The sequence below is a fragment of a genome, unplaced genomic scaffold (assembly GCF_019419815.1).
Source record: "Pyrus x bretschneideri cultivar Hongxiangsu unplaced genomic scaffold, Pyrus_bretschneideri_v1 Contig7, whole genome shotgun sequence".
Lineage (NCBI taxonomy): Eukaryota > Viridiplantae > Streptophyta > Magnoliopsida > Rosales > Rosaceae > Pyrus > Pyrus x bretschneideri.
The window spans coordinates 8,008,375-8,034,052 of NW_025999809.1; the positions used below are offsets into that span (position 1 = coordinate 8,008,375).

At 35.3% G+C, this 25,678-nt stretch overlaps 2 protein-coding genes across 2 annotated transcripts; both read left to right on the forward strand.

Annotated features, from left to right (window-relative positions):
• Nucleotides 1–5,997: 5,997 nt before the first annotated feature.
• On the forward strand, nucleotides 5,998–11,198 carry LOC103933758 (probable potassium transporter 13). The gene is made up of 10 exons (XM_048574087.1): nucleotides 5,998–6,188; nucleotides 7,113–7,344; nucleotides 7,441–7,686; nucleotides 7,784–7,834; nucleotides 8,047–8,307; nucleotides 8,398–8,450; nucleotides 8,723–8,837; nucleotides 9,220–9,474; nucleotides 9,569–10,091; nucleotides 10,180–11,198. Exons 1-10 carry the CDS (start codon nucleotides 6,147–6,149, stop codon nucleotides 10,634–10,636), a joined length of 2,235 nt encoding a protein of 744 aa, XP_048430044.1. The 5' UTR covers nucleotides 5,998–6,146; the 3' UTR covers nucleotides 10,637–11,198.
• A 2,381-nt stretch (nucleotides 11,199–13,579) lies between these two features.
• LOC103933757 lies at nucleotides 13,580–14,419 on the forward strand. Its single transcript, XM_009343443.3, has one exon. It carries the CDS (start codon nucleotides 13,660–13,662, stop codon nucleotides 14,266–14,268), a length of 609 nt encoding a protein of 202 aa, XP_009341718.2. The 5' UTR covers nucleotides 13,580–13,659; the 3' UTR covers nucleotides 14,269–14,419.
• The last annotated feature ends 11,259 nt before the right edge of the window (nucleotides 14,420–25,678 follow it).

The following is a 25,678-nucleotide window of genomic DNA, read 5'->3' on the forward strand; positions in this document are numbered from 1 at the left end:
CTGAAGCTTCCGCACGACACTAGGTTCGCGTTAACTTGTAGTCCAAGTTGTCCACGAGCTTTTGCACAAGTAACAGTGCAGTGTTAGAGATCACTTGTCTTCAATTTGGAACATTTAGAAAGCTGGCGCGTTTAGATTAAACCATAAGGATGGCTCTAAGTTGGAATCTCACCCGGCAATTGTAAAGAGTCTGCTTGAATCTCCCAATAACGTAAAGGCCGTTTGGAGAAAAAATAAATCATATCCATTTAACAATTGGAAAAATATTGACATACTTGGTTTGTGACTGTATTTTGATGATTTGCATCGAGCTCAACCTCCGATTTGTGCACAAGTTTAGGATTTGATATTGTCATTTAGACATTTATCTAATCATTTGGATATATGATCTTTCTTTTACTGATATTTATGAGTTTCTCTCAAACGGAGTCTGGTTGTTATTGGGATTCTCTCTTGGTTCTGTAAGCTTGACGGCATATACTATATAAGAGAAGAGTAGCATGGAGATGACATTCACCCACCCGCTGATTGCGCTTGGCAGCCACTGGGCAAAATGGTTCTGTCTCGACGACGGGGATGAGCTTGCTGTAGCCTTCTTTCCTGACCAAAGCCATCTGGTGTTCAACTTCATCCAACCAACAAGGTTAAGTAGAACTAATGCTTAACAATATAGGAGTGCATGCCTGTGAATATTGAGCAAACATAACTCAGTAAATCACAATCGAGATTAAAAATTAGTAAATCACAAAGCTTTAATTAGAACGATCAAGCTTTAAGGATCTTATTTATGAATAAAGAAAAACTCCCAACTTCTTTAAGGGTCACCGTATTTGCTGAGGAATAATACTTCTTCTTACATCTTTGGTGCCAGAAGCAATGCCTGACAAGTTATGAGTATAGTTGCAATCCCAAATCTTCCAGCCTCTTTGGCACGCTACTCAGATTTAAGGCACTCAATGCAGGATGTTGGCAACTCAGCAATGTGACGTTCCGCTTGGAATAGTTCTCATCTGCAATTGCTAGGTTTTGGAGTCGACGAACGAATGGATATATAGCAAGAAGAAGAGAAGACTAGGACATTTGTGAACAAAGCCGATCATTGCAAGTTCTGCAATTAAATTTTCGAGTAGAACTTCAAATTGGGGGTAATTATATCAAATGATCTTGTGTTAATGAGTGAAGTTTCTTTCACTGTCCAAGCTAAAACTATGCTAGCTTTTTGCCCTTTTTTCGAACCAAAATGTCTTACATTCGACCCTTCTTTATTCGAAGCCCATCAGCAGCTTTGCCACCATGTAAACACTCATGAGCTTTCAACTCATTCTTTTCCGAGCCTTTTAATTATTATTATTTTTTATATACAACAATATTCTAATTTTAAGGAGGGAATAATCTGCTCTAAGGAAAAGACAGGTTAGGTTAAGTCACACAAATTAGATATCGAACTCAATGCAAGTGTATTATATTTTTGTCATTTATGTGACGAGTGAAACTTGAAACTTTTTATTTACTAGTAAAGATGAATAGTACTAGATCGTAATAATAATTAGCCATTCTAATTAGCCTTTTGCACGGAAAAATAAAAGAGAGATAATCTCATGTAATCAAGATGCTACATGACAATATTAGTTCAAATCTGATGGGCCGAACCCATCAGAAATATATGTTGTTACCAAGTTCGCGTCCATATTTGCCGAACATGAGCTTTTCTCCGACCAAGTAAAGACAACCATCATAGTTTTTAGCATTTGATCGTGTGAACTAATGTCTTATAATTACTTTTCCTTCAAGTCAGCAAAGTCAATGAGACCGTAGGTGTAAAACATGCAAAAGTCAAACCTCACTGGGTGAAATGCTACATCATGTTATGAACTCAAATATTTGAGCGGTGACAATAGTTTTTCCAAAAATCAAAGCATGCATGCCATTCTAAAGTTAAATATTCTGCACTTATTTTGTGTGTGAGCTTTCTTGTGGCCTCTATCATTAATTTATACGTGTTAAGTTTACGACAACAGAGTTAAAGAATGTTAAATTTATGAACAATATCAATCATTGATAGAAACTACATAGAAACCACACACAAAAACGGTGCAGAAGATTCAAACAACTATATTCCATATTTTAGATCATAAGGAGTTCTCCGCAAGGAATGTCAACCAGAAAACGATGGGAATTGCAATTTGGATGCATACTTGTACAAAATACAAAAATTAAACATAGACTAATTAGAGTGTCCAATGACTTAAAATGGTTTAAACAATATTATTGCTTATTGGCAGTAAAATGTGACAAAGAGGCTGGACCACTAAATTTAAATATTTTATGTTTGACTAAAATAGGCTAATTCGATTTGGGTGGTAAGGTCGAACATTTGACTTTTGAGTTAAACTTTCATTTGAAACCCCAAATGCAATGAGAGACCATGCAAACCACCTGACAGTAGTTTACGTATGTAACATGCAGCGCTTTTTGTGGTATGATTTTAGGTTAGATGTTCTTTCATTTGATGTTCTTTGGCAAACGTAAGTTTAGTTAAGTTGGCTATATCAACATATTTTTTTTTTTCTGCATTCAAGTTTGATATTTTTGTGTGATGGATTTTGTATTGGTAATGTCAATATTTGTACCGAAACCAAGCCAAATCAAATTTTATTAGTAAAAAACTTGACAGAGTTTGAGTTCGCCACTGCTTTAAGAACAACTCCACCCCTAAAGACTTTGCGCCAGCACCCAGCCCATTTATCCACTTTAGTGAACAGTAATAGACCCTAATGAACAGTAATAGGCCAAAGCATCTCCACCCCAAAAAAAATGTGCTGGCACCCAGTCCATTTAAAATATTAAATAATTTTTTTATAAAATATTAAATTTAAAAAATAGTTTTAATTTCGGATAGGATTTTTAACCAATCTCGTCACGTCACATGTCATTACAGAAAAAAAAAATTAATTTTTTAAAAATTTTCTGTATTTTTTTAAAAAAATTCACAATTTTTAATAAATTTTAATGTTGTAATTAATCTGGACCGTTGAATTTGAAAAATAATCAAATCCAACAGCCAACCAGCTGCCACGTGGCCAACAGTCAAAATTCTGACCGTTGGGCCTTTTTTTTTTTTGTTTTATTTTTATTTTTGGTGAAAAAAGCATGGACCGTTGATCTATGATCGGACGGTCCATTTTAAAAGTCAAATTTAAATTTTTTTACCGTTGGAAATCCAACGACTCTAAGGAGGGCCACATAACCCTCAGTCGGGTAAACGCAAGTGGCCTGAGAAGCTGGCCCTGCCACCTGCAACCTTGTCTCCTACTCGCGCCCAGTCGCGAGTGTTGTGCACGTGCCAGCCAAATAGGCCGGCTTCTAGGTCTGTTCAAAATGGGCTGGTCTGTTGCCTGGCTTGGGCTGGGTGCCAAGCTGTTTTGCTGGCTGGAGGTTTTGGACAGGGTGCTGGCTTGTGTTTTGGACAGGGTGCTGGGCAAGTCCACCTCCGGTGGAACTGCTCTAACAATTTACATATATGACATGCAAATCTTTTTGTAGTAGGATTTTAGGTTAAATGCTCTGTATCATATGTATAAGTTTAGTTAAGTTGGCTACAATAGCTTATTTCTTTATCTATATTTAAGTATGATTTTTTTAGTGCGTACGACCTACGATGGATTTTATATTCATGATGTCAACCAAGCCAAACCAAATTTTGTTGGTAAAAAACTTGACACTGTCTGAGTTCGCCACTGCTTAATCAAAAAGAAACAAAGCAAAGTACTAGTCCAATTGTGTACTTCAGATGATTTGCTTAGCCCATGCATTGCACAGTTTGAACTAGAAAGTGATGGACCTTCTTATCTGCGCCCGCGAACATGTTATGCTGCAGAATATCTAGTGTTTATAAAGTTAAGAGTAAATTGTACCAATAGTTCTTCAACTTTAATTAAATTGGAGCAATGGTCCCTTAACTAAAAATCCATTACAATTGGTCCCTTAACTCATCAAAATGTGTAGTTATGGTCTTTTTTGTTAATTTCGTCAGAATTTTGTCAAAATAAGTTATGTTGGAAGGACCATTGTTACAATTTGGGTCTCTCAACTCATCAAAACGTGTAACTATGGTCATTTTCGCCAACTTCGTCATAATTTGTCAAAATGATTTATGTGAGTTAAAGTTGAGGGACCATTGCTCCAATTGTGGATAAAGTTGAGGGATCATTTCTTCAGTTGAATTAAAGTTGAAAGACCAATGGTAATGGATTTTTAGTTGAGGGACCATTGCTCCAATTGAGTTAAAGTTAAGGAACCACTGCTACAATTTACTCTAAAGTTAATCTTTGTTTTGTTATGTAATTAATAACGTAGATGAAATATGTGACAATAAAATATATTGAATATAACAAAATTTTACATCTGAGATATAACAAAATAACATACAATTCATATATGAAGGGTTCACCACTAATATCACCGACGTATTTTTTTTATAAAACCTCTAACTTAGTAATATATGTTTAAGTTGAAAACAACATCCGTGACCAAAGTCCCGGGCCATACTGGGACTTAAAATGTTTATCAAAATGTACCAAAAATGATAACAATATTATGCGACAGAAAATTAAAAAGAGAGAAAGACAAAGGCAAACTTTCTTCCTTCATCTTTTACAAGAATAACTTTTTGCCATAGTTCACTGGCTTTGGAGTCCTCAAGCTCTCCCTCTCCCTCTGATATTCCAATGCAGAGAAAGGAGGGCTACCATCGATACTTGCCATGGTCTCCCAAAGAATGCTCCCAAGTTAGATGTTCTCATTTAGATGTGACTCCTTTATTTACATTTTTCGACTCCTATATGTCATGCTAGATTGTCACTCTCATTTTGCAGATACGACTAATTAATCTTGACTTCTGATTTTTGACACTGAGGAAAAGAAAAGGTTGTCAGAAATATGAGCAAAAATATAGAAATTTTCGAGCCGAACAGAAAAAAAATGTTGTAACTCGAGAAAGTGATTATTTAACGGTAAAATATGATCACATTGTATAGATAGACGAACATGTTAATATTTTACACTTCAGAATATTATGTGATCATATTACTCCAGAGTTCTGCATAATAATTGTTCGTGACGGACGTTAAATATGCAATAGTCAACTGTGTAGTTCTTGCTCAATACTTTGTTATTATACGTGGTATTTTATACAAACATTGTAAGATGCCACACTTTCCGACAGATTTCATTGAATTGACAAGTTGATAAACACATGTGAACATATTGCCACAGAAGAGAATCTATTTTTGGACAGCCGTAGCCATAGTTTAAAAACACAGTATCAAAACATCAACATAGTACATGAGGAGTTGAGAAAGTACAACACCGACAAACGGCCGATGACATAAACGTATATTCTTGAACGCTCATTTATATTTGGTTTCCTTCACCTTGGTGGAATGAAATTCGTCTCATATGAATAGTAAAACCTATCGTATTTGTGTTGAATTCGATACTTAATTAGTGAATGATTTATTGGTTAACTAGAATTCGATACTTAATTAGTGAATGATTTATTGGTTAACCTAGTTCAGTACTCGTAGAGTAAAATGAAACCGGTTTCAAACTTAATCTTAAAATGCATTATTCCTATATATTGGAGCTACACGTATCTTAATTGTGTGGAAGACTTTGTGTATGTAAAAATCGAACTTAAAACTTTTGCGACAATTAACTATTCAACCATTTAAAGGAGAATAATTACTTGTTAAGTCAGATAATCAATAGCATTATTTACTGTATAAAAATTTAGAAATTGACCACCTTTAGAGAGAATTTTCAATGTGACCGGTACACGAGATGATACATCACGTGTTACTATATAAATGATGGGATATGTGTGTTAAAAAATTAATAACTTAAAAAGTAAAATTTCCCACTATTTCTATAAAAACACGTGATGTACCCATATTCCTATCACAATAATTTTTTTTTTCAAAAGTCTGAACCTTAGCTTCTGCTCTTTACCACACCGTCTCCCTTTTGGATCCTCTTCTTTTTCACCATTCAGAAAACCCACGTCAGTATAAATAACTTTACTGGTGGAATAAGTCTGTTGAACTTCACATTGATTCAGAGCATTTGGGGTCCGACCGGAAAGGAAAATGGACCCGGAATCGGCTTCCCATTCCGGGGGCTTACGCCCAGTGAGTGTTTCGTTACGTTCTTATGGGTGTTCAATCTTTTGCTTTCTTTCTTTTGTGTGTTTATTTCCATGGAAGTTAAGTAATAGAGGAATGTAAAGAGTGAAATTTTGAGTTTTTTTTTTTTTAATATTTTTGGTTTTTGGAAAATGGGGTTTTGTTGTTTTTGATTCCCAATGAATGTTCGTTCAGTGTTTACAATGTTTTTGACTGTTTTCTTCCGGATTTTCTTAGCAACCAAACAGTAGATGCATTTTTGTTTTGTGAAAAGTGTTATAATTTAAGTTGGTGTGGCCTATGGAATATCTTTCTTCATTTTTTTTTGCTTTCTGTTTATGGCCTTTTGGACTCCAATTCTGGTTGTACTATAGATTTTCTACTATTCCCTTTGTTTGGGCAATTTAGTCGATTCAGGATTAACTTATATAATTTTGATCCTGATTATATCTCTATTGTATCAACAAAGTCAAGTATGAGTTATTTCATGGTAATTTTCTTCATGGCTTCTTAATTCACTTCCATTGCTGCTTTATAAACCAGAATTATCGGTTCTTTCAAGATTAAGTTCACGGATTCTATCAGCCTTATTTGTCATGTTAGTTTACTACTGCTTCACTTTTAAGTGATCCTTTTGTATGAGCACCACAAAAAATTGGTTGCATTGGAGACAGAGCATGTTAGAAGAACAGTATCCAAACTCCAAACTAGTTTGGGCTGATTTTAATATCGATATTTGTAGGTCTAGTAATTTTAACTTTAATCATGGTCCTGGACTGGTTTAATTACAGCGGGGAAGTTTGTCCTAGTTATGATGTCCATCTTTTTTCTTTCCAGTACTGTTCCTGCTTGGTTATATTTGCAGCGGAATTCAGTTTACTTTATAATATTGTAAGCATAATAACACTTGTCTTACTTGTTTATGTGCAGAATTTTTACACGACCACTCTATGCCTCGCTTATCAGAGCCTTGGTATTGTTTATGGGGATCTTAGCATATCCCCCATTTATGTATACAAAAGTACATTCTCACGTGGTTTGAATCTTTATGCGGAGGATCATGAGATTCTTGGCGTGCTTTCAATGGTTTTCTGGACTTTGACTGTTATCCCTCTTTGCAAGTACGTTATATTTGTGTTAGGAGCAGATGACAATGGTGAAGGTGCTTACAGTAACCTCAGTTATCTTATAGCAGCTTGTGAGAATATATATTGGTTGATAGTTGTTGGACATTAGAGATTCACTTTTAGTTTTACAGGTGGAACTTTTGCTTTGTACTCATCGCTATGCCGACACTCAAGGATGGGCCTTTGGAACACAGTTCATCCTGAATATGAAAGCATACCAGACTGTTCTGGTTTATCTACCAAGGATACAAGAATGAGCTCACTCATAAAAAAATTCTTTGAGAAGCATAAGAGTTCTAAAATAGTATTGCTGCTTGTAGTTTTTATAGGGGTTGGCATGATAATTGGTGATGGTATCCTCACGCCAACAATGTCCGGTATGATATTCTAAAATGCTCTCTCTGGCCCTACCAATTGACCCTTTCTGCAGTTATTGATGTTGACCTAATAAGGTTTTCTTGTGTATGTTGGCAGTTCTTTCTGCAGTTTCTGGAATTACAATCAAAGCTCCAGGTTTACATGAGAGTAAGTCAATCATAAATGTGTGTGTGTGTGTGTGTATTATTTCTGCAGTATATTCTTGCATAAAGATTTTCACATTGGCAATACATGGAGTTGAGAATAATGGATATAGTGCAACATTATTTGTTGTCTGATATCAAGCAATACACATTTTTTCTATTCGATTTCCATTGAAAACTACCTTTTCTAATTACCTTTACGTCTGTACATGGCAGATTATACCGTGTTGATAGCATGCATCATCTTGGTCGGACTTTTTGCTCTTCAGCATTTTGGGACACACAAAGTTGGGTTTCTTTTTGCTCCAATCATGTTAACATGGTTACTATGCATTTGTGGGGTAGGCATTTACAATATATTCCATTGGAACCCTGGTATTATACGTGCTTTGTCGCCCTACTATATTTATAACTTCTTCAAAATAACTGGAAGAGTTGGGTGGAGTTCCCTTGGAGGCGTTGTTCTTTGTGTTACAGGTTGGTTCATAGAAAAAAGCTCCACATCTTCTGCAGTCGCCTAGAAAACTTCATATTTTCTAAGGCTAAGACATTATTTGGCTATGGTAGGTACAGAAGCAATGTTTGCCGATCTTGGGCACTTTTCCAAACTGTCTATCAGGGTAAGCTCATTCTGATCCTTTAATTTAACTCTTTGAAGCAGAAAACTGCTCAGTACTTTTATTGTTGTGTTTTCGGCTGTTCAAAAATTTTCTCTTGCATCCTAATTCTTCATAGTTTTACAGTTTTTTTGACAGTACAATTTATCATGCTTGTTTCTATTAGTATCACACATTGCTAACTATATAGCTTTGTTTACTCTTTGGGCTTCATATGCAAGTTAATTATTTATTCTTTTATGTATTTATTTACTACTAGTTCTTTCATCTTGCAGACTGCATTTACTGCGCTCGTTTACCCTTGTTTAGTTCTTGCATACATGGGAGAAGCTGCTTATCTCTCCAAGAACAAAAAGGATCTGCGTTGGAGTTTTTACATGGCCATTCCTGGTAAATCTATATTCTTTCTGATGCAACGGTACATCAACTAGTTGTTTCCTGTAACGTCATTCTTCTTATTAGGAATTCAAATGATTTAGAGAAAGTTTACTTGCACCTAAGGCATGCCATTATTCTTCATTATTACAGTTTTCAAAGTATACGGCCGTTATTTTTATGTTCATTATATTATTAGCTTTTATCTGCTACACGTTTGTCTGCATTTTTTTTTAACCTGCAAACCTTCTGGTGTAGCTTCTGCATCTTTAGAAGCTTCAATCTGTGTGAACGCCTTTACCAGTTTTGGGCTTTATATTTAATCTTATTTAATCAGAAGCTGCCGGTGTTGAATTTGAACTGATAATTTTTTGTAAAATATTTTCTTTCCTTTCAGAGGTTATGTTTTGGCCAGTCGTTATTATTGCAACTCTTGCTTCTGCGGTGGGAAGTCAAGCAATAATTTCAGCTACCTTCTCAATAGTCAGTCAGTGCAGGGCCCTTCGGTGCTTCCCTCGTGTGAAGATCAAACATACATCAAATCAGATACATGGGCGGATATACATACCTGAGGTGAACTGGATGTTGATGGTATTATGTCTTGCTGTTGTTATAGGTTTCAGAGACACTCATATGATAGGCGATGCATATGGTCTGTGCTCTCTCTCTCTCTCTCTCTCTCTCTCTCTCTCTCTGCATTTTTGCTATTTTGAAATAAGCGGTTTTACACCATGTTGCATTTACAGGGCTTGCTGGAGTGACAGTGATGTTCATCACGACCTGCTTGATGTTTCTAATTATTAGTACGGTTTGGAAGCAGAAGGTTATCGTGGCATTCTTGTTTTTTGTAATCTTTGGATCCCTTGAACTACTCTATATTTCTGCCTGCCTTGGAAAAGTACATCACGGAGGCTGGCTTCCCCTTGTATTCGCTCTTGTCATCGTGTCTTTGATGTCTATCTGGAATTACGGGACTGTAAAGAAGGATGCATTTGAGCTAGATAACAAGGTATCGTTGGATAGACTTCTAAGCTTTGGGCCAAGCCTAGGTATTACAAGGGTCCCTGGAATCTGCCTAGTTTACTCTAAAGTTGCGTTTGGTCTCCCTCCAATGTTTGCACATTTTGTCACGAACTTCCCTACATTTCATCATACTCTCATCTTTGTGACCCTTAAATATCTGATGATTCCAAAAGTTCCACTTGGTGAGCGTTTTCTTGTTAAGCGGATTGGCCCACCAGAGTTGTCCATTTTCCGGTGTATTGTAAGGTACTTTCCACAAAGTTTCTCAAGCCAAACCTCATTGAATTTTTGCATGAATAGCTCTCGGAACTTCTCTAATACTATAATTGGTCAGGTATGGATACAAGGATGTGAAAGATTGCTACAACTTTGAAACCCAACTGATTGAAAAGGTGGCGGAGTTCTTGAAACAGGAGAGGAATAGTGAAGAATTGGCAGTTAGAGGGCAGTCACCAAACCTAATATCTGCAGCAACACGAAATGAGGTTTATGGCTGCAGAGCTGTGCATTGGAGTGATGATGTTAGTGGCGGCAGTAGTGAGCAGTGGAGAGATGGAGTTGGCAGTGCTGAGCAGTGGATGAAAAAACTCATGGAGGCACGGGAAGCTGGTGGCATGGCCTACATGGTGGGCAATCCTTATGTTGAGGCAAGTGAGGTATCACCGTTCCTGAAGAAGTTTGCGATTGACATTGTCTATAATTTTCTGAGGCGGAATTGCAGGCGTCCAGCAGTCACACTAGGAATTCCGCATACCTCGCTGATTGAAGTGGGAATGCTTTATCAGGTGTAAATATAGTGTGGATGGAGACGGAGTAAATAAACTCAAAGGTAAGACAGGATGCTTATGGATACCAATTACATGGAAATTGCTTAGATGTGTATATGGTGCAGGTTGTAATATGATCATAAATAAGCAAGAAAGTTTTGGCGAAGAACTCACGTACGTTCATAGTATATTTCTTTTGTGAAGCATGTTTACACTAATGTTCTCCCACGTTAGAAGACCTAGACAGAAATTCTAAACTAGCTTACTAGAGAGGAGTGCATGATGACTATTTTTTTAACGTCAAATTCATTAGCAACTCCTTGAACCTTTCATGCAGAAAGGATTGGAAACCCGGTAACTCTGTCATTTCTTTATTTGTTTTCTGAATTTTAATTTGTATGAAAGTAACTGTTGTTGTGCCTTGGCTGATTATCTCACCAACATACAAACCCACAGTTGAATAGTTTAAAATACAAGAAATAAAGACACCGAGAAATTTACGAGGTTCGGCAAAAACCTGCCTACGTCCTCGGAGAGATATTGCTCTTCACTATGAGAAAAACAGTACAAGTTACACATGAGTTAAATCGACATAACCCAATCCCATATCCCTTGTACACCCACCCACAGAAATTTCCCAAGAGCCTCACTCTACCCCAAGAGTTCCTTACTCTGACTCTCTAATTTTTTTCTTTTGTTCTCCTCCTCATCTTCCACCCGAAAGCCAAATATTTATGGCTTTGAAAAAGCCACAAAACAAGGAACAAGACAAGCCACAAAACAAGGAACAAAACAAGCCATAAAACAAGGAAACATAATCCTCATCATGATGTTCCCTCATCAATTTTGTTTTGTTTCCTAGCCTAATTTGGCCACTATCCAACAACTGTATGATGGGTTACTTTCACAGAAATTGACAAACAACCAAATGAAGGCCATGAATTAATGAGTGGCCTCAGAGCTGCGACATGGACATTATAAACTTAAATTTGATAGCTTAAGCCACTAACTTCCTGTGATCAATTAATTGTGTGACCGCAAATCACTCCCTTAAATCAATGCCTAACACTAACTAACTGTCCAACCTCACACTTTTGTTGCCTTCAAAGTTTTTGGGGTTACTTTTCCATTATATAGCTTCTCTCATTCATCTCTCACTCTCTCTCTCTCTCTCTCTCTCTAAGTTCCGATGGTCGGTTGACGTCGGACCAACATATTCCACCGACCTAGACACAAAAAACCCTCCTCCACACCCCCTGCAAGTAGGGCTCACCCATCTGAAAACTTTTGTCTTGGCATACGACCGGTCGGACACAAGAATCTCTCTCTCCAAACAAAAGGGCTTAAGGGTTACAAAATGTATTATCTGTGTTTGGCTGCCTATAGCATCTTCTTCAATGCATCTAGGGTTATGTTTACTCTTGCTCTACTTCTCTTGGTTTCACTTTATGTCTTTTTACTCTTTGAGAGAGTGAAGAGCTTTCATGCATTATCTGCCTTTGGTTGCAAGCAAGAGGTCAGGAACTTGGTTTATCTCCGGTTTCAAGAGACCACTGCATATAACGGGTCAAGGTGAGATGATCGCCACCGCTGGTTTGGGAGATCGAAGGCATGGACGGTTGTGATCGTCAGTCGTCAGGCATGGAGTTTGATATAAAAATCATAATAATTTGCTTTCATATTTGTAACAAGGTATTATTTTTTGGGTTTTTTTTTTTTTTAACTTTAATCCTTGAAACAGATTGAAATTTAATAAAACTATGGTGTTAGATTATATATTGATTATAATCCTTTAATGTGTTCTTAATTCAAATTAATTAATGTATATTTTATTTAATATCTCCTATTAAATATTTGAATTTATTAATATACACATTTGAATTTATTTTTTGACAGAAAAAGAAAAGGATTTTTAATATTTTAATCTCATTTAACATTCTTCAAGCTTGAAAGACTCAATTAATGTACCTAAATTTTAGTACCGAAATGTATGTACTGAAATGTATTAATTAATTTTCATCTTACTCATGGTTTTAGTAAAGTTGCTAAGAGTCTTTTTTGCCAAGGATTGAAATGAAGTTTCCTTTTTTTTTTTTTTTTTTTTTTTTTTAACTTTTTGTAGCAAGTATGGTGCAAGCAATACGAGTGACGGAGTGAGGAAATTAAACACACAACTTCGTGCCAAAACGAATGATATATAATATAAAAATTTCAGAAGATGTGTACATTGATTTATATATCATAAAATTCCGATGCCAAAAAATCCCTAAGAAATTTGTTTGAGTAGAATAATATATAAAATCGGGCAATTATTATAAACCTCTCTTGTGTGAACATTTTTCTTTATTTACCTCTAAAAGTTTACCACCTGCTTCCGTCCTTGAGGTTTTGACGCTCAATCGTTTATGAATGTCAAATTTAACACAATTACGCGAAGAAGGTTGTGAAGAGCAACTTTTGTATATGCGCCGACCAAAAATTTTAACGCCGAAATACTAATAGTCGTTGATGACGGTTTGAGCGTAAATATAGAAAACATGATAATAGTATAAACTATAGGAAAAGAAATAAAGTAAAAAGTTTATGAAAATAGAGGTAACTTTTTTTTTTTTTTTTTTGGGGTAAAGAAAATAGAGGTACCTTACTCCTAAAATCAACATGCAAATATTTTACCGTTTCTATTGGCAATGAAATTGTATGATTAGAAGACTCTTCTGATTTTATTTAGAAAGAAAAACACTTACTTCTAAATCAACTTGCAAATATTTTGGCACTAATTTAAATCGTCATGACCGTTGGAGCGTGCCACTTCAGGGGACAAACATGAAATTTCACTATCACGGATCTGATGATCTGGAATAATCCTAGCCGTTAAAAAAGCTCGCGATCTCGTGAATACCCGCATACGGTAGGGGTACTTCCGGAAATTACTTTAAAATTATTCCAAATTTGACCGTTATAACACTCGAAACCCTCGCGACCGTTTCAAAGTCCCACTCACCACTTACCCCAGAAACTCCCACTCCCCTTCTCTGACACAAAAATCCATGGCCGACGAGAGCACAAACAAATCGATCATGGAGCCGAAGTTCTCGCACCCACTTCACCAAATAGCTCAGTCTCCGAGCCACAAGCTTCTCCTGAAGCAATGGCTGAAAGAAGAAGAGCTAATCCTCAACAGGGTCTCTCTCAAGGAGTCCCAAATCGACTCAGTTCGAAAGGAGATCACGATGCTCTTCATCTTCTTCTTCCTCTTCCACTCCACGGCTCTCACCCTTCTCTTCAGTTCCTCGTCGCGGGATCCGCACGGGTTCGCGTGCCGCAGGTCCTGGATCCCGTCGCTCTGCTCTCTCTGCTTCTCGCTGGGGATCATTTGGGCGACAAGGTATAAAAGCGACACGGAGGGGCACCTGGAGAAGTTGTTGGAGAGAGAAAAGGAGGATAAGAACCTGCTGGGAAAGTGCATTGAGGAGCTGAAGAAGAAGGGGTTGGAGTTCGATTTGTTGAAGGAGGTCGACGCGCTGAGGAGGGCCAAGAGTTTGATAGTCGAAGCGAAGGCGGTGAGGAAGTGGAATGCGAGGGATTTTGTGACTCTGTTTTTCTTCACTGTGTCTTGCTTTGTGATCATTGTCACCAGATTTATTTTGTGTAACTAGGAAGGTCGAAATCGGGGATTAGATTGGTTAATTATTGGGTTTTGGATAAGTGGTGGGGGAAGAAATTGGTTGCAGAATGTTTTGTTCTGCTATTTGTAATTCCGGGAATTTACATTGGCATAGTTATGAAACAAATCTGGATGACTGCTTATATTAGCCTTAATATGTTTTTTTTTTAATTAATTAATTAATTAATTTTGTAATTTGATAGTTTGTAATTTGATTAGCTGTAATTTGACTGATTAGAATCCCAAATAAAAGTATCTTTTTGGTGTGGAGCAAAGCCATTCTCTGCAATTCTCACCATGAACTAAAAAGAGTAGGTTTTTTTATAGGAAAACTAATGAAAAGAACTTGAAAATTTTGAGTTTTAACGATAAGAACAAAATAAAGGGTAAAATGAATAGTATCATGATTGATTTTTTAATGTAAAAATATAGTTTTTCGTTAAAGTGAACAGTAACTGGAGCTTTTCGTTAAAATTCTTTTTTTTTAACCATTTGATGTTGATGTCATTAGTGAATTTCATAAACTTGCAACTTTGGGAGAAGAACTTTGTGGTGTCGGGTGAAGTGCCGAGTCTTGCTTGTGATGCCGTTCTCTCCAAAACGGCTGTCATGGGCCCAAATCAAATACTAGAGCCCAAATATGCACTGCTAAACTTTGTTGCCAGATCTACACCTTTTAATTTGATTACAGATCTACTTTGCCATTTGATCTACATCAATCTCAAACATTAACTGCTCTAGGCATTAATACAATAGACCCTTAAAACGTTTCAATACTTTTGTACAAGTTCTGCAATGGAAGAGTAAGTCCCCAAGAGACCTGCTAAAGTTCCAAACCAACAATGCCTAAAACCTCGCAATTCCATTTTCCATAAGACCATCTCCAACCCTTGGGGTTAAAGTTTAAAATTTTAAGCCATAAGCCAGAAATGTGGCCTAAAATTTTAGCTTATGATGATTAAATAATGATTTTAGCCTAACTTTTGTTTTTAGTAATTATTTTTAATTGATTTTTATGAACATTTTAATCTAAAAATATTTAAATTCTGATCAATAATTAAAAATCATACAAATACATAGGTATTTATAAATTTTTAAGTTAAATTTGATTTAAATATTTTTCTTAAATTATTTTAAACGTTATATTTAATTTCGGGCCGTCAAATCTTTTTTTTTTTTTTTTTTAAACTATTAGATTTGATCTCGTTTGATTATAACGGTTATATTATAAGTAAAAAACAAAAAAAAAGTTTGAAATATTACTGTTTGGTGGGTCCAGAATAATTTAAGTCAGACTTAAATCCTAGAAGAATCTAGCCCAATGATATATTTTCTTCCCATGACTTATTTTAGCCCATGGTTGGAGATGGTTTGAGGGAGTTTTAAAGCTTATATTTTAAACTTTATCCCATGTGTTGGAGATGGTCTAAGAAGAAAATTTGAGATAGCACATGCATGGGGAGTAAGAAAGAAACTAAAATATTAAACAGTGAGCCAACAATGGCCGCGAGGTTCTCAAGGTAGGGGAAAAAATAGGCCACTGTAATGGAGATGGCTAGTTATTCCACCCTTACAAGCAGTCTACAATGTCTCTATTTCGCCGATTTCTGTAATTTTCTGATGATACTACTCTCTGTTCGATAACTTTAACTACCGGAATAAGAAGGATGGTGGAGATTGCAACTTCTGCACTAACTTGTTTGGTAAGGAGTTAAACAAAGGAATTAAACACTAATGTGTGAGTAATTCATTGATTCCGAAACTGAAATCCTTCCATTTAATATTACAAATTTGAAATTTCATATATAGAAAATCAATTTGTTTTACCAATCTACAAATACGAAAATTACATATGGAAATAAGCTATATATATATATATATTGCGACGTTTAGTCAGGAAACCACCCCTGCGGTTGCATTTCACTCTTTAATTTTCCACGTACGCGTGATCCACTGGTAGTACTTGGGTTCAAGCTTCTGTTCTTTCCAAACTTTGGCAAAGTCTGAAAATTAGTTGACCTGCAGAATCTGAAGAAAGATCGGAGAACAACACGTCTCTCTCTTCTTTCAGCCAAGTAGAGAACTCATTGTTCTTGGCACTCAAGTTTCTGCTAGCAAAAATATGACTTCTCAAGTCCTAACCATCAGAAAAGCCGAGGATCCCTTATGCCAACTGCAAACTTCTACTTTCTAAGCCACAGCTTCTTGACTGAAGCGAAGGTGCAGCCACGTTTTACGAGTTCACACATCAGTTGCTAGATACAAGGAACGGTTAGTAGCCAATGGAGGACTACTATGAGACCTTTAGTCTTGTGGTTAAACCAACCACAGTGAGATTGGTAAAGCATTGGCTGCTCACATAGCTGGAAACTAAGCAATTAGCTGTAAAAACAATGCATTCTTACATGAGTTTCTTGAAGAGAGAGTTTATATGGCTCAGCGCCAAGGGTTCAGTGATAGTACTCACCCAAATTATGTTTGTAAGTTGGAGAGTTCTTTATCTGGTTTAAAAGTTAAAACAGGCTCCTAGAGCCTGAAACGACAAGGTCACCAAGTTTATGCTTCAGTTAGGATTGAAGTCCTCTAATGAAGATCTTTCTTTGTGTCAAGTATGATGGTAAGTCTATTATTGTCTTACTATTATATGTTGATGATATTATCCTCACTGATGATAGTGGTGGTGCAATTCAAGATTTCTCAATCGGCAAGGGAAATTTGATTTGAAGGACTTGGGTATTTTGCAATTTTCCTTGGACTTCAAATTATTATCAGTCACAAGGGCTATTTGTACATCAAATGAAGTATGTGAAGGATTTACTGAACAAAGCCAACATGTTGGATTGTAAACCTTGTCTTACTTCTTATCATCCTAATCAGAAATTGTTGAATCCTGAAGTGCTCTCTTTTCATATATTGCATTTTACAAAAGTATTGTAGGTGCTCTATAATATTTGATATTTACTAGAGATCAGACATTGCTTTCATAGTAAATCAAGTGTGTTAGTTCATGCATTCACCTCTCGAATCTCATTTTGCAGCAGTCAAAACGTTTTTGAGGTATCATAGGGGCAACATACTAATTTTGTAGTATTTATTGGCTCCAATCCTATTTCTTGGAGTTCTAAGAAGCAACACACTGTTAGTAGATCCTCCATAGAAGTAGATCCTCCATCAGCTACTCAAGGACTTACATTTCTGGCATTGGCCACTAATCTTGTATTGCATTCCAAGGCCAAGCATAGAGACTGACTATCATTTTGTGCGTGAAAGAGTTCAATAAGGAACTATTATGTTGCAGCATGTGGCTTTTGCAGATCAGTATGTATAGGTATACTCACAAAAGGATTGTGTTCTCCCTATTTTATTTGTTCAAAGCATGAGCTTGATGAGGATGATAGAGTATTAAATATGCCATGCGTCATTATACCATTGGATTTGTCTTAACTTAGTTAATCTACCGTGTATGTTGTATAAATAATATGAGCTCCGTCATTATTACACAATTATTAACTGAGATTTCAAAATACATTTGTCAGGTTCTCTCTCTTTGATTCTTATCTCTCTCTCTCTCTCTCTCTCTCTAGATTTTCTCTAGATTGTTCGTAATTGTTCTACATCGTTGACAGTAAATAATTAATTATTTTTCAGTATTTGTATGTGTATGTATTTCATTTATACAAATAAAATAACCTTCAATTTTTTTTGAACTTTCTACAAATTTTCTTGGTCAAATCTTGAAATATGTCAAGAAAATCCAAGGTATGTAGGGACTTAGTGTGGCCTATACGTTTTATCATATTGATAAGGGACCCAACACGAAAGCCAGTCAACTTCCAATGTGCTACCATGGATATATAAGCCATGGGGGCCAATCTGATAAGATTATTGCACCCATGTACGGATTGACTTGGAGACTAGACTATTGTTTCGGATCGTTTTCAAATTTCAACTGAACGCAAAGTGCCAACCAATTTTCAAAGTTCAACTCAAACTCTGGTTTTCTAGGAAATAGAATAAAGAAGCAGAACATAATTAGAAAAGGAAACTTACTCCATCGATGGCTTGGATCGAGGCAGTCAATTTTCGACCAGCTATTTTATCTTATTGTAATATCCTATTATTGGTAAATTACATTTTGACCTCTCCCATTTTTGTTCAATTTTAAATTCAAATAAAGGATTTTAAAATTTTTTCAATTCATGCAACGACTCACGATTTAGTATCAGTGTCGTACAACCGTTAGAGATTCTATTAAGTTAACCGTTAAACTATGATGTGACAAATGCCTGACTCATATATTTGCTAACGTGACAATCAATTGTACGACGTTAGTACACTATTTTATTTACAAGAACAATCTTTAGGAATTATGGTGGGTGGAAAAATAGTGTTGTTTAATTTTTAAGTTTTCATGGGGGTGAGATTATAAGGTGGCTGGGGTGATAGGGTTGGTCATTGGGTGGGACTAGAAGCTCCCTTTATTTATTAAAGAACATTAAACAAACAATAAATTAAGGAGCACTAAATTGTGTGTTATCGCATGTTTAGTTCCCCCTTTAACAAAAAATATTTATCTACTATTGAAATTTGTAAAATATCGCAAGTAAATTAAGAAGGTCCGTCAAGGTTTGTAATTGATCATTTTGAGTTTAGGAATGTCATTGGAGGGAGCTTAAAGCTTAGGTGGCCAAAATTTGTAAATTAAACTCGACGCCCTAAGCAATTAACGTAGTGAATTTTTTTTTATAATGAATAAATATTACCTATGCATGCTAGCTCATTGGGAATGTTAATAGACATTGTAATGGATAGGTTGGGGAAAATGAAAATTTTTATTGAGAAAATCAGTACAATGTGATCAAATAGGCAATGTGCGAAAATATAAAAGAGGTTTAAACACTGTCAAAGGCACATTGCAGTAGAAACCGAAGGCCGCAAGTGCGTAGTTAAGGTTATTGGTGATGACATAAATGTCTTCTCTCTGCATTTTGTGTCGTTCGGTGTTGGTCGTTGGGTGAGTTCAATACCGACTGACTGACATGTACGGCACTTTGGCAACAACTTCACTTTATCATTTCATTATATATAGAGACTAGACTGCCAAATTCTGCGCCCCTTTTCACGGGCCGTGTAGGACTCTCTCTGCCCTTCCTTCTACAAGACTCAGGCTGCCAGCCGGACCCGGACCTACATTGCTCTTCGATGGTCTCCCAATAATTTAAACAAAAACTAGCCTACAATAGTTGAATTTGTTTTCCCTGTTTTCTTGCTTACTCCAAATCAAGAGTGATATTGTTTGTATATGCAAAAATATCCTACTAATTTACCATACGTAGTCTTAGACTCAAATCCCAAACAAAACCACACACAATGTTAACTCGATAGTGTGTGATTTTGTTTGGAATTTATATCTAGAATCCGTGTCTGATTTTGTTTCAGGTTTACGTCTAAAGTTGCATATTGACAATGTGTGTGGTTTTATTTAGGGTTTAGGTGTAGAATTGTACAATGAACCAAACAAAGTCCCACCATTTCGGATTAGCTTGATCCAAGGCTCAAATTAGCAGCATGACCAAACGAAGCTAATCTAGATAGCGACCTGTTTATTATACTTGTTGGAAATTTTGGGTAAAAATTTCATTGTCCCACATTAGTCGCTACCAAAAGGTTCCCTCACTTTATAAGATTTTGTCCTTTATAGAAATTAATTGGAGTGATGGACCATGGAGAATAAAATTAGGCTTAACCTTGGGGCCAAGTTTTGGGATGTATCAAAAGATGGGCCTTGGGGTTCTCGGGCTCGGGCTCTAATAATTAAATTCTTTAATTAATTTTGAATTTAATTAATTATTTATTTTTTATGTCAACAGTCATCTTTTCAGATGAAGTCTGTAGTGATGAAAGAACAACAAAGAGCAAAGCACCCCTATATATGAGAAGATGTCTCCTGACAGACGCATCTCATTCTCATACATGTTGCGAACAGGTATAAACCTATTATATATATCCATCTGCATGGTATTTAAAACACAGAAAAATAAAATTCTTCTTCTACAATCCCAAACATTCTTACTGAGAGAATCACAAAGAAATTTGCCAGAAGTCAAGTTTTTCGGTGTTGGAATTTTGACTTAGATCATTGAATCCTAGTGAAGTAAACGTCCGAAGTACTACAAGCATTGAGTAGGGACAAAATTTCTGTTTCAAGGATATTGCGGTACGCAAGCGTCAATTTTCAATTTGTCTGTTTAATATTATTTCTTTTTGTTCATACTCTGTTAAATTATTTATTCATATTTATAATTTATTAGCATATATAAATTTATCATTGATTGTATCCAACAATACTATTGTATGTTATGTCTTTGATAAGAGCTTTTTAGATGGGAATGGAGAAAAAAACCTTTGTGCCTTCAAATAAGGGGCATATATATTAGATGGTGAGGAAATCTTATGGAATATATCGATTAATCCATAAATCTTGTTGAAATTAGAATATAATTAAAGTTGCAGTTAACTACCTTTTGATAGCATGTATTTCTTGAAGCTAGGTTCCAGATAGCCAACCACAGTAAGAGACAATTACATGGCTAGAAGAAAAAAAAGACATTGAATATCGTGACTTCGATCAATTCGCTGCTTACCCGATTGTATCTAAACCATCTTAGTTTAGTTCGTTTGATGATAAAGATGTGAAATATATTAGTAAATATTAGTGTAGGTCTGATTTGTTTGTCATCGTCCGGAGTTTCTAGTAGCCATTAGTAGAAATTAATCTGTCTTGATCTGTTTGTAGTTGGTCCCTATTAATTTGTATTTTACAATAAACTCATTGAAGTAGTAATCAAAATTCAAGAATCTGTTGCCTTGGTATGTATTTTCTTCTGGTACTTTAGATTCCACGTAGCTCATTGAACTTTTTCAACCCTATGCGGGTTTTCTTTTTCATTTGTATCAACATCGATCTTAACTATTGGAACAAAATGGTATTGTTGATCAGTTAGCGAATTGGAGTTTTAATACGGATCTCGTTAGCTTTGTTTTCTATGGCACTCGTCACTTGTGCATGCTTGGATTGAGTTAACTCTTATGGGTGTTTGTAAAGTGCGGTATATTTTTACCCCAATTTTACCAAACAACAAAAATATCCTAACTTATTGATTTCTCTTGACACTATTATATAAAATTCACTCTTTTGCACAAACATAAAATGTAATATGGACAGAAAAAATTTTGATACTCAAAAAATAAAGCGGGGAGTTCTACGAAGCTTTATAAATTTGTATTATCCATTCCATCTCATTGACAAACAACAAAAAGAAGAAACTTAAAACTCTTAGGGGGCGTTTGTTGCGCCGGACTATCTCGGACTGGATTAGCTTCAAGGACTAAGCTGGACTGGCTTAGACTAGACTAAACTGGACTAACTTAGTAAAGCGTTTGGTGCAGTATTGGACTAAGAAGCTGTATAATAACAAATTATAATATTATATTATTTAATATATAAATTATTAATATTTTATTATGATCTTATCTTTTTCTTCATTTTTTCCTACCATTTCCTTGTTAAATTGGATGAAGTTAGCACCGCCAAAAAATTCATCACCATCCCTAGACCGAGATCTTAGCTTTGAATGCTCGAATCTGTTATGGATTTGAAGAAGCCCAAACAGGCCGAGACTTCCAGGCCATTTTCCAGCCACATTCGACCACATTTTGGCCTCAATTCAGGTAAAATCGTAATCTTGTCACTCCCAGCTTCAATTTGGTATATTTTGTATGAAAGTTGGTTGTACAAATGGATCTGAAAGAGAGTCGGAAAGTCAATGATTGATCTAGGTGACCGGAGATGACGAGGAGTCTGTCGAGAGTGGTCGTTGAGCATGACGAGAACGAGAAAGAGAGGATAGCCTTAGCTAGTCCCATAGTTATTGGGGGGGTCTCGCTAAGACCTCTTAGTGAAGGGTTTTGTCCATGCTAGTCCCATTTAGTCTCATTAATGTTAGTCCCAGCATGAAACAAACACAGTATTGGACTAATAGCTAGTCCAATCCAGTCCAGTCCAACTTAGTGAGGGCAAACAAACGCCCCCTTAAAAGCTAGCAAATATATGCGTGAAAATGGGGGTGGCTTGTCTCCTTGATCAAAGGCAATATACGTATCTTGCAAGAAATAATCTCTTTGCAGCTTTCGAGTACAGCCCAAACCAAACGTCATTGTTTAGACAACCATATAGTTGACCTAATACTAGTGCTTTTTGAATGTTGGGTACTTCTCTAATTAAAAAATGATTAATTGTCCTCCTCCATAATTATATCGCATTTCAAAGTTCATACCCCTGGATTTGGAGTTTTCCTAAATCTTGCCCTGAGAATTCTGCTAGAATCCAATGCTATGAACAAAGTTAGAAGCGTGGCTACAATATTATGTGGCTTTAATTAATTGCACCGGAATATTAATAGGATAGATCAACGGTGATGACGATATATGATTTATTTCTTTAAATCTCCCCCATTCATATTTCACATTACATTGAAATACCGTAGCACTGTGGATTTTCCACAAATTTAGATTAGCAAAGTTAAGACAGACCCTAAATACATAAAGAATCAAGGACGGTGAGTCAGCCCTGGTATTCCTGTATCCTGATGCAGTAAAGCTTATGGACCTCCATTCCTGCAGCCTCCTCACAATCAATGAGAATTTCCGCTGTTCCTTGCTTGTTCATTAAATATGTTTGGAAGGTTCATCAGAGTCGTGGAATTTTAAAATAATAACAACTAGGTTTGCATGCATGATTGGTAATAATTAGAACACGCTATATCCACGCGGTGTGGAAACGGTGATAGCTAGGGTTTTGTGATGAGCTGCCTGCGAATGATTACGGATGACTTTTGTTCAAGCTGGTCTCTCTGTTCACACATAGTTCAACGATTAACTTATATATTACTGGATTTTGAAAATTAAAATGAATATTTATTATTCTGCGGTGCACCGTGATGGCATCAACATGGCTTCCGGGGGTTCTCATTTAAATAAGCATATATGTTACAGTTGGTTAGTTAATTTTATAAAGAACAAGGGGTAGTTAACAAGTTAAAGGGACTATGTGGTTACAAAATTAGTCTACATTACCAAATGTAGGTAGTTGATTGGATGACAATGAAGATCCAAATTGAGTTCACATTCGGCCACCTTATATTCTCAAATGCTTTGCCCTTCATCTCCAAACATGAATCCCCAGCTAGCATTGAATATCAACAAATTGATGATCCAATCATTCGGAGGTATAGATTAAAAAACAGATGGAATTAGCATGTTCAACATAGTCACAACATGTTCTTATGTACATGATATGATTAGAGTGTCGGAGTTTAACTAAATTTTACCAGTCTAATCATGCAATATAACTGTGAATAATTCTCAATATGGAAAAAAATTATGTGGGACGACTATACCTACTAACTGGCACATGTATTTGTGTCAGTTCAAATCAAGTCAATTTATATAGTAGCGCTTACCAATTATTAAGTTAATACGAAACTAACTACTTGTTTAGGCATTTACACAATTTAACCTCATAATCCAAATCGTTCATTTTTAGGTCATTCATCCTTGCTAATAATAGTACTTGAAATTTCTTGGCAAAACTTTAATCTACTAAATCTTATTTCTCACATGGCGAACATTATGATTTTTTGTAGGTCAATTAATTTAGTCTATTCATTGCGATTATAATTGAACTAAATCCTTGTCCTTAAATCTACTGAAAATTTGATATTACCCCTTGAAACTATATTTTCCTCTACTAAAACCCATCTCCTTTTGTTTTCTTGAATAAAGCCCATTGACTAACCTTCAATCAAACAAATTCTTTAATTAAGTTTGACTTTTCAAATTGTGTATTTTTTGAATGCCTAAACTACCCCTATTAATACTTGGATGGGGTTTTTGGATCAGTTACTTGTTATATCCATTTAATTAATTTTATATATTTTACAAAATAATTCATGCCATTCATTGTATATTCAATGTATTAACTTTCAAATTGTTATAACGTGCTAATTGAAAAATAATAATACTAATTTCATAATTTGGAATAGGTAAATTAATTTCAATGTAGGCAAATTAGTATAATATTAATAAGTAGGTAAATTAGTATAATATTAATAAGTAGGTAAATTAGTATAATATTAATAAGTAGGTAAATTAATTTAAATGTAGGTAAATTAGTATAATATTTTATAAGTAGGTAAATTAATTTCAATGTAGGCAAATTAGTATAATATTAATAAGTAGGTAAATTAGTATACTATTAATAAGTAGGTAAATTAATTTAAATGTAGGTAAATTAGTATAATATTTTATAAGTAGGTAAATTAATTTAAATGTTGGTAAATTAGTATAATATTTATATGTAGGTAATTGCATGATTCAAAATGCAGGTTTATTAGTATAATATTTTATAAGTAGGTAAATTAATTTGTATGTAAGTAATTACATAATTCAAACAATATTATTTTTTCCGTACAAGATTGTCTTTCTCTTTTAAATTTGGTAAATTAATTTATATATGTTGCTAATATTTATGATACAAGAAAGGTAAAATATCCATATGGATTTAATTGCTCATCATAATTAGGATGAGTAATAACATTTATTGACCAAATTAGGATTCTATGGCATAAGTTGTAATTGTATTGTAATAGTTGGTCATATATTTGTCTACATGGTAGGCTATTTGAAATTTGGGTTTTATTTGAATGTTTAAATTTAGATGGGTTTTTATTTGGAAAATAGGAGTTTCAAGGGTCTATATCTAAAGAACCCATAAATCTATGCAGAATGTATATATGCACCACGGCATTGATTTTTCCAATATCTGTTTACGTATGTATTGAATAATGTTATTATGATTTCATCATTGGCTTATACAATATGCCAAAATAATTCTCGTGCTTCTTCAATTATGCTAAATTATTTGGTTAAAAGAGGAGTTTGGATTGATCACGAACTTAGGCATATATTGATTATATCAATATCTGCTGGTGTATAAAGTGCATGCAGACGGGTACTCACTCCTTTTCTTTTTGGTCAGCAAGGATGGCTTTCCAACTAGACAACAAGTAAGCTTTGTGAAAATCTCCATGGCCCTCCCTAGCTAGTTAGTTCATTACTTTATGCTTGGATTGGGTTGTGTAAACCCTAAATTTGAAATATAACTAGTTGCACTTCGCTATCCATGAGTGGGGCATATATACGCGGGACCTAGCTAGGGCAACAAAAAGGTACTTATTAGGAACTAATGCAAACATTAGGCAATTTAATCATATTTTCAACAAAAAAAGGCATTCTTAATTAATTGTAAACTCTTGTTGGTTACGTTGTCAAAAAGAATAGTA

Bases quoted from the DNA above. Each gene is read 5' to 3' on its own strand.
- LOC103933758 (XM_048574087.1), top strand. From the start codon at position 6,147: ATGGACCCGGAATCGGCTTCCCATTCCGGGGGCTTACGCCCA. The intron at 7,835-8,046 runs GTAAGTCAATCA...TGTACATGGCAG, and splicing joins AGCTCCAGGTTTACATGAGA to ATTATACCGTGTTGATAGCA. The intron at 8,838-9,219 runs GTAAATCTATAT...CTTTCCTTTCAG, and splicing joins TTTTTACATGGCCATTCCTG to AGGTTATGTTTTGGCCAGTC.
- LOC103933757 (XM_009343443.3), top strand. From the start codon at position 13,660: ATGGCCGACGAGAGCACAAACAAATCGATCATGGAGCCGAAGTTCTCG.